This window comes from Monopterus albus, unplaced genomic scaffold (genome assembly GCF_001952655.1).
Source record: "Monopterus albus unplaced genomic scaffold, M_albus_1.0 scaffold105.1, whole genome shotgun sequence".
NCBI classification, from domain to species: Eukaryota; Metazoa; Chordata; class Actinopteri; order Synbranchiformes; family Synbranchidae; genus Monopterus; species Monopterus albus.
In genome coordinates this window covers 2,489,940-2,498,331 of record NW_018127985.1, presented here as the reverse complement: position 1 = coordinate 2,498,331, position 8,392 = coordinate 2,489,940, and the positions used below count along the sequence as shown (strand labels likewise).

At 39.7% G+C, this 8,392-nt stretch overlaps 3 protein-coding genes across 6 annotated transcripts; all 3 read right to left on the bottom strand.

Annotated features, from left to right (window-relative positions):
- Positions 1-770: 770 nt before the first annotated feature.
- LOC109965976 (hemoglobin embryonic subunit alpha-like) lies at positions 771-2,720 on the bottom strand. The gene is made up of 3 exons (XM_020610478.1): positions 2,559-2,720; positions 1,490-1,697; positions 771-990 (listed from the first exon to the last, which is right to left on the bottom strand). Exons 2-3 carry the CDS (start codon positions 1,694-1,696, stop codon positions 862-864), a joined length of 336 nt encoding a protein of 111 aa, XP_020466134.1. The 5' UTR covers position 1,697; positions 2,559-2,720; the 3' UTR covers positions 771-861.
- A 1,809-nt stretch (positions 2,721-4,529) lies between these two features.
- LOC109965975 (hemoglobin cathodic subunit beta-like) lies at positions 4,530-6,661 on the bottom strand. 4 transcript variants are annotated; one of them, XM_020610473.1, is made up of 3 exons: positions 5,765-6,661; positions 5,118-5,361; positions 4,530-5,034 (listed from the first exon to the last, which is right to left on the bottom strand). In XM_020610473.1, the coding sequence occupies exons 1-3, from the start codon at positions 5,854-5,856 to the stop codon at positions 4,906-4,908; spliced, it is 465 nt and encodes a 154-aa protein (XP_020466129.1). In that variant the 5' UTR covers positions 5,857-6,661; the 3' UTR covers positions 4,530-4,905. The 4 variants fall into 4 exon arrangements, with proteins under 4 accessions (XP_020466129.1, XP_020466130.1, XP_020466131.1 ...); XM_020610474.1 differs by having other exon boundaries at positions 5,118-5,343; XM_020610475.1 differs by having other exon boundaries at positions 5,118-5,340.
- A 1,221-nt stretch (positions 6,662-7,882) lies between these two features.
- Positions 7,883-8,387, bottom strand: LOC109965870 (hemoglobin subunit beta-like; the record flags this gene model as incomplete). The annotated part of the gene is made up of 2 exons (XM_020610232.1): positions 7,883-8,106; positions 8,208-8,387. Coding segments are annotated over 2 exons (309 nt in total), but the record flags the coding sequence as incomplete, so codon positions are not given.
- Positions 8,388-8,392: the final 5 nt, after the last annotated feature.

The window sequence follows — 8,392 nt, the reverse complement described above, 5'->3', positions numbered from 1 at the left end:
ATAGGGTTATGTACGTAATGCTCTCTGTTGAAGACTTATTTTCAAAGTTCAGATATCATGTTAAAATAGCATTCAGCTAGAAGTGCATTAATGCTCATTAGCTACAGTGTGATGCAATGTAATTATGTTATTTAACATTTAGTGCATTATAACATGTAATGTAGCAGATGATAGGCTAAAATATTAAGCAAATTACAAAAATTGTATGCACAAGCTTAATTGTAAATGCAAAACATTGCAAGTTGTGTGCAGCAGTAAAATTAAATAATGATCATATTGACATCAAATGGGGGACATATGGGACATCATAGTGGCCATTGTGCATATGTGTAATCTACTTTTACTTTGGATACTTAAATACATAATGCTAATAGGCTAATTTTGCCATTTTGACTAAAGTATTCAAATATCCCTGAGCAGTAGGCCTACAAAATATATAATATAGGCTATTTGTTGTAATAAAGATATAATCATTAAACTGCTCTTGTTATTCAGTTTTATGTGTGTGATTCCTTCTGTATTAAATTAATCCTGGGAATTGATTATAATTATTAGTAAAGTATTAATAAAAAGTAAATACATAAAAACAGATATGTAACTCTGCTTCATAAGTAACTAAATATTGAAAGAAAAACCTGTTGCTATTTAATTATGTCAACAGCATGTACTGAAATCTCCCTGAATTGAGCCCATGCCATTAATTCCACGCTTTGATTGTTGACCCGACTTGAACCCTTTTAATTTCACACATTCAACCATGACAGTTTGACTGCATTAGATTTTTTTATTCATATAATCCGACTGACAGAGTATCCAAGCCCATGCTGCGATGCGTCTTCTGCTCTTGTGCCTCGTTGCCGTTTACCGGTATTTCTGAGACAGTGCACGAGCCACGGCAGCCAGGAACTTGTCCGCAGCCACGTGGACCTCAGGGGTGAAGTCGTCCGGGAAAAGGATGGCGACAGCCACAAGGAGGTTGTGAGAGAGAATCTGTGAAAAGGGGATGACATTTAATCGCCAGCCCTTTACCAAACTTTGCTTAAAATATCAATCAATCAAATAAATGACTGAATAAAGATGAGTAAATACAACGGGGCTGAGCGGTGTAGAAGATGGATAGAAGATGGAAGTACAATTATTTGCGCCCAGTCCAATATGCAGGCCTCTGTGAGTCGCTGATGTTCAGCTTCCTGTTTCTCTTTTTTCTTCCCTGCAGCTGCATGAATATCGCTACTGGATATAAATATGTCCTCCTGTGCTGGCGCGCCCTTTAAGTGCTACGTGCATGAACATCTGGCTGATGTGACACTGCTGTGAGACTTCCATGCTCTCGTGAGTGTGTTTAAGCTTCTTTGATGAGGAAGGTAAAGTTATCCATGGCTTTATGTGACATGATCAATACTATAGGGAAGCTTATGAGAGACTCAAAAATGACAAACAGAGACTAAAGTCATGAAATTCACACAAATGTCAGGCTTTTGCTCTGCACCTTGAAGTTGGCAGGGTCCACTCTGAGGGTGAAGGCATGCAGCTCGCTGAGGGACAGGAGACCTGCAGTCAGGTCGTCGATTTTGGCCACAGCGGTAGCGATTCCCGTCATGATGGTTTTCCCGTGCTTCTTCACCTGGGCAGAGCCGGGGCTCAGGTCCTTCCAGTGGGAGAAGTAAGTCTTGGTCTGCGGGTACACCACCAGCATCCTAGGTCATAAAACGTGGGTAAGTGAGCAGGACGTAGAACATATATGGGCAATATTATAAAGTAGCATGTATTTTAGAAGGAGATTACTCTGGTCATATTTACCTGGACAGAGCATCAGCGCCAATGGCATCTGCCTGGCCGGACATTTTAGCCCAGAAGGCCTTAACTATCGCCTTGAATCTGGTACATCCATATGAATCTGTGTGCCTAACATATGCACATACATTGGTACATTCACTAGCACAGAACTGGCATGGGAACATTTTGATGGCAAATCCTCCACTAACAAAAAGCTGCAAACTCAAAAACACCAACGTTTTAGTTCAGTGTGTCTTATAACAACTCATTAGCAATGCTGACAAAAAGGCTTTGACAGAAGAGCAATGTAACTATTATATTCTAGGCTGCGCGCACACACACATACACACACTTGCAAGGACATTATAACTTTTTTTCTTTTCTATTTACAACTAAGCCAAAGTAAACCACTGGACAATTTCCCTCTCATAGACAGGTCTACTTAAAGCAGACCAGAACTGTGTTAACGTACAAATTCACAGAAAAGAGAGAAGAGAAATTCCAAAATCCCCAAAATAGAAGCACAATAATACTTCTAGCTGACCAAAGAAACCATAAGACTAACGTATTTTAAATATTCAGTAACATTAATCAGGCGTACCTACCAAACAATAAAGAAAAAGTAAATGTCCTGCGAGTTACTTGCTGGCCACAGCATAGTGTGTGCGTCAAGCTAGCTTAGCTGTTAGCTAATGTTACCGATCTGCAGTTTATGTGGTAGCTAGCTAATATGATGTTAGTAAGAAAACATCAGCAGACAGAGCGAATGTAATTCACCTTACCCTGGGATAGGCTTCAAAAATGTAGGAATCAAATCGGAAATCCTCCAAATGAAAACTGGCTCGAAGTCTGCTCTGCGTGCAACTTGAGAAATACAGTAACTTTCCGCATTTGCGCCACCTTTCTGCCGTTGATTCTAACATCACTCCTAGAATGCAACGCTATTTACAGTATATTGCGGTATTTTATGGGAAAGGGTGGGCTGCCCATAAATATTTCCCAGAAGTCATTGTTGTCAACAGTATAGTACCGTTTTAATGGAAAACAGTATGTTACTGTTGGAATTTGGCCGTTTTTAACAGCAATTTGTTACAGTGTAGGCTGTGCAGCCTTTGGACAGATTCCAAATGATATGTTGCAGCTTGCATATGTGTAGGCCTATATGTATGCATACGTGGCTGCGTGTGAGCTTGTTACCCTATGTAACACTTTGACAGACACCTGTCCTATCTTGTTTTCCCTTTTGTGTTTCCTGTAGCATCCCCTTCGGTGGTTAGGACTGGATAGGGTTAGGTTCTGATTAAGGGGGAACGCACATTTAGATAGGGAAGCCGAGGAACCAAAACATTGAAACGGGCCGAGAGAAGAGCTGCAGCTGTTAAGAGTTTGAAAGGATTGTTTGGTTTCAGGCTTGAGCCAACGCCGTGAGCTTTTGGCACAGGCTCTGGAGTTAATACGACCCTGAAATGACACATTTCTGTGAATAACTTTCAACTATACGATTTTCTTAAATAGATCAAACTCTTTTACTCTGCGTAGCTGTTTGACTTGTTTGGGATGCTTTGTTTTGCTTCAGAACATTAAAAAGTATAAAAAGACATCAAAACCACGTGGGCGCGTGAAAAGTCATATCTGTCAAGCTTATATAGTGATTTAAAATCTAGGCTCTGTATTTAATTCATATTCAATGATTTGGTTATCAGCTGATACCAAGAATATGACGTCACTGAGATCGCTGCCAGTAGGGCCACGTGTTTTTCTAATCGGTTTATCTGAACGAGTGAAGGCTTCACAGGGTGGATCCTCTCAGAAGGAGCAAGATAATTTTACAGAGCAGTGGCTTTGCTGATAAAAACTGTGGCACAGCTCGGTGTGGTTCTTTCATCTATCTCGTTTAATTGCACTAATCTTTACTGTCTAAGAGTAGAATTTCATACTGACTTCCTGCAGCCTGGTGTGTGGTTACTGTGTATCCAGCCGCCTTGAGTCATTTACAGACGTGTGATTTAATGAAGGTAAACACAGTGGACAGTGGTGCGTAATGGCAATACCAACACCTCGCTTTGCACTGCTTCATCTCAATAAACCTTTTCTGAATTTGCCCCTGTCCTCCCACTCGTGTACCATGTGCGTATATAACAATCTGAAAACGCCATCTAAACTGTGTGTATATACATATGCATTTCATAAGAACTTTATTTTTTATTTTCCTAATGCTCATTCCCTTTTCTTGTTTACACATTCCTGTTGTTTTCTTGTTCTCGGTCTTATCTATTTATTCATTGCCTTACAGAAGAACATTGTACAAACACACTGAGAGCCACTGTATCGAAGTCAGACTCCTCCTGTGTCCAACACACCTGGCCAATAAAGCTGATTCTGATTCTAATATGACTCCACACCTGGCACTAACCCAGCCAAACCCCCGCAGTGATTTGGATTTTGGCTCAGTAAGTGAACTTTCAGAGCCACGGGTTGCTGCCCGAAGTGCTCCAATACCTGGCCGTACCACCAGAGGGCGCCTCCTGAGACTGATCCGTTTCCTTTGGGACTGTTTTCCTCACCCCTTTATCCGTTTCACAGGGAAAATTTTCAACCAGTCTTTAGTATCCTACCTTTTACTGTAACAGTTACTAGTCTTCCTTGATGCTAAGTGGAAAAAGATGCATTGCTTAAACAGAATGACAGTTACATCAGTCGGTGTGTTAGACAGACTGTACACTTCATAAAAGATGATGCACTCTAGTTATCTCTTTTTCCTTTTAGCAAAAAAAAAAAAAGTCAAGCATTTTGTTTATTTGTAGCATTTATTTACATGAATGGGGAGTTTTTAAAAACGATTGAAGCTTGTAAGGTTTATTTGTGACAATCTTCTAAGAGGGGTAGGCCTATAAAAATAAAGAGAAGACCATTTCAAGTGCCCTAAACTCTAGTTTAATCCTGAAATATACCAATATCAAGCTGTGCAAAAACATTTCTCACCACTGCACTACATATGAATAGCATGTGATTGAAGCAATTGCTCTGTTTATTAAGATATATTTAAATGCTTCGGTGATGTGTTGCATGACATGCAGAACAAGGAGAAAGACACACATGGTTTAACTAGCAAATTGTATATTTTTCTCTTTAGTAGTACTGACTGCTCATAGCATCGACCACAGCAGACAGAAACTTCTGCCAGACAGCTTGGGCCTGAGGGTCCAGCGCACTCCTGAGTTTACAGGCCACCGCTATGGTGATGCAGTCGGCCAACAACTGTGGACAAAACAGACATATCATCACTGTAGGCTGAATGTGGTGGTATTGCTGAAATATGGCTTTGAATTTATTTCGCATACTCTGAAGTTATCCGGATCCACGTGGAGTTTTTCATAATGCAACCGGCTCAAAGTAGCGTATGTGTCTTTAATGTTGTCCATGTTCTCCACTGCTTGGCCCACTGCCTTTAGCACCACCTTACCATGAGCTGCTACCTTGCTGTTTTGCAAAATAGCAGTGACGGTGAAGATATCACCAAATGTACCGAAATACCGCTCGGTCCAAGGATACACGATCAAAACTCTGCTGATGAGAAAGGCATGGCTATTTTTGGATAGTACATTTGCAATAGCCTGAACGAAATCGACCCATAAAGCAGACAAAGAGTAACAAACCTTTTTTCTTTTTTTTTTTTTTAACTTAGACTGTTCATGCCATGTGAGCCTACTGTGGACAAGGCCTGGTGCTGAAATGACCTCTCTGGTCAAAGGAACTTAACAGCTGACAAACAGAGCCACTAAATATTTAGGCATTAAGCTACTGTATCGCTTTAATCCAACCAGTGTCTCAGTAACCAAGATATTTAGGAATTTTCAAACGAAAAATATTGTAGAAAGAGAAGAATAAAGACAAAACAACCTGCCACTGGCAACAAAATCCACAGTTGTACCATCTGATAAACTAAACGTGAAAAGACGATAGCGCTCTGATCTCGAACACATCCTACCTTCTCAAGGCTTCTGGTCCAATCTCATCGATATTTATTTGTTCCCAAAGAGCCCTGATCGTGCTGCGCTCTTTGTCTGTCCACCTAACCATAACTTCAGTGTAATCAGTGGCCTATACAGCTGATTTGGTCACCAAACTGAGAAGCATTCAGCTGTTCTGTCTGACCGTTCAATGACACAGCAGGGGGTTAGACATGAGGACCTACCACATTAAAGGATAATGATGACAGTGATGATGGACTTAAAGCCGACAGCACCAGTGTTACTCACACACTGAGGCTAATGTAAAACACCAGCAAAGCCCAGAAAAGGCCTGACATTTAAAATGGTTTTCAAAATTTTAGCCAATGTCATTTCCGTGGCCCTGCTGTAACTACAAGTTACTTCCAAAAAGCTGTTAAATTAGATTATGCTAAGCTTTCATTATCGGAGCATTCAGGCTCACCCCACCCAAATAAATTATCATTAGGTCCACTTTGGGGGCCTATGAAGAAAGTTGTCTTCACGCAGCATTTTCGATCCGTGATAGTTAACTTCTTATCCTCAGATGACTCGGCGCGCTTTATTCGTTTAGAACTAAAAAAAAGACAGTTGTTACTTTCAAGCTACAATGAATGCTACATGCTATAGGCTACAAACGGTCAAATAAATTGTTTAAAATAATTTTTAATCGCTTGCACACATAAGGTTTTGCCCTCTTATCACTAATTTGAAACAACCGCGCCCATTCATACCAACATCAACACCAGAATAACTACAAACGTTTTTCTAACCTCGAATAAAAAGGTCATAATCAGTGGTAGAAGTACCGAGATGCTTTACTTCAGTAAACGTAGAAATACCACAGTGTTACGTATAAGTAACATTTTGAAAAGCATCAAAACATACTTAAAGTACTAAACGGTAAAGTCCTAATTATGCAGAATGGCACTTTTAACATTAATGTTTATCATATTATTGGATTATAATTACTATTGCATTGTTGCGTACATCACATTTATGTTGCCCTCGGTAAAAGTGGAGGTATAGAGTTTCTGCTAAAGCTTATATGTCTATAATTTGGTATCTTATGAATTTTCTACGAGAGATCAATGGAGTCTTATGATTATACTATGATTTTGAAAAATAACTAAATTATAAAATAAATGTAATGGAGTAAAAAGTACAATATTTGCCTCTAAAATGTGTGAAGTCAAAATATTAAGTAACAGAAATTGAAAATAGTGAAGTACAGATAGCTCATAACTGTACTTAAAAACAGTACTTGAGTAAATCTACTTAGTTACTTTCCACCACTGGTCATAATAATATGGACCCCAACTTAGCAGTGGTGGAAGAACTCAGATCCCTTACCCATAAATAGCAGCACCATAGTGTAAAAAGACTCTTTAAAGTCAATGTCCTGCATTCAGAAGGTTACTTAAGTAAAATTACAAAAGTATTTGTATCACAACATACTTGAAATACTGTTATTTTTTGCTAAAATTGCACATTTAACATTAATGTACACCATATTATTGGATTACTGATGCATTATTGTGTACATCACATTTAATGTTGCAGCTGGTAGTGGGGTGGGGTGGGGATAGTTTTATCTGTATCTTCTAATCTTATGTGAATTACTGCTGGGTGCTGGGTAGGAAGAGAATTTTCCACTGGAGATTAATAAAGCATTACGGTTCTACTGTAGGTTTTGTACTAATCTGGTTTTGAAAAGTTACTAAATTATAAAATAAATGTAATTGAGTAAAAAAAAAAAACAATATTTGCCTTTAAAATGTGTGAAGTCAAAGTCTGAAGTAACACAAAATGATAAAGATAAATGATGTTTGATGCACCTATGTTTAAGGGTTTTATTAACAGGGCTTACTAAGTTATAAGATACTTTAGCTTTTCATCCAAGGCTGACAAACATACATAGGATACGTTCATATCAAATAATGATGGTTGAATGTGCTGTCATCTGGATTATCAAACTAAACTGAGAGACTAAGAATCTGACTGGCACTGTGTATAAATGCTAAACCGCCCTGCATATTTGTTTATATGTAAGATGTTTGAAAGTAACAGTTAAAGATAATAAACACATTTTGTTTAAATCACACACAGAGAAAGGCTTTTAGGCTCAGTTTAGTTTTATTTGATATGTCGACACAGATACAACAGTCATTTCAAAAGCACTTGTATGACTGCTGCACGACTGTAGGGACTCTCAGTGGTACTGTTTGCTCAGGGCATGGACGACCACTTCCAGGAACTTCTCAAAGGCCGCCTGGACCTCAGGGGTGTATGCGGAGCCACACTTGGAACCCACAACCACAGAGATGACGTTGGCGAAGTTCTAAAGGAAGAAGAACATTATAACGATTACATTAGGAACACCGATCAGTGTAGACTGAGCGCTCATGAAGGGTGCAGGGAGCGTCACAGGGGGCAACATACATGGAAGTTGGCAGGGTCCACATGGAGCTTCTCAGAGTGCATCGTACTCAGGCTCTTGAAGGCGCCGACGATGTCATCAATGTGCTTCACGGCTTTATCCAGCCCACCCATCACAACCTTGCCGTGGGCGGCCACCTTCGGGTTCCCGGCGATGGCGGCATCGCTGGACAGGTCACCAAATGAAG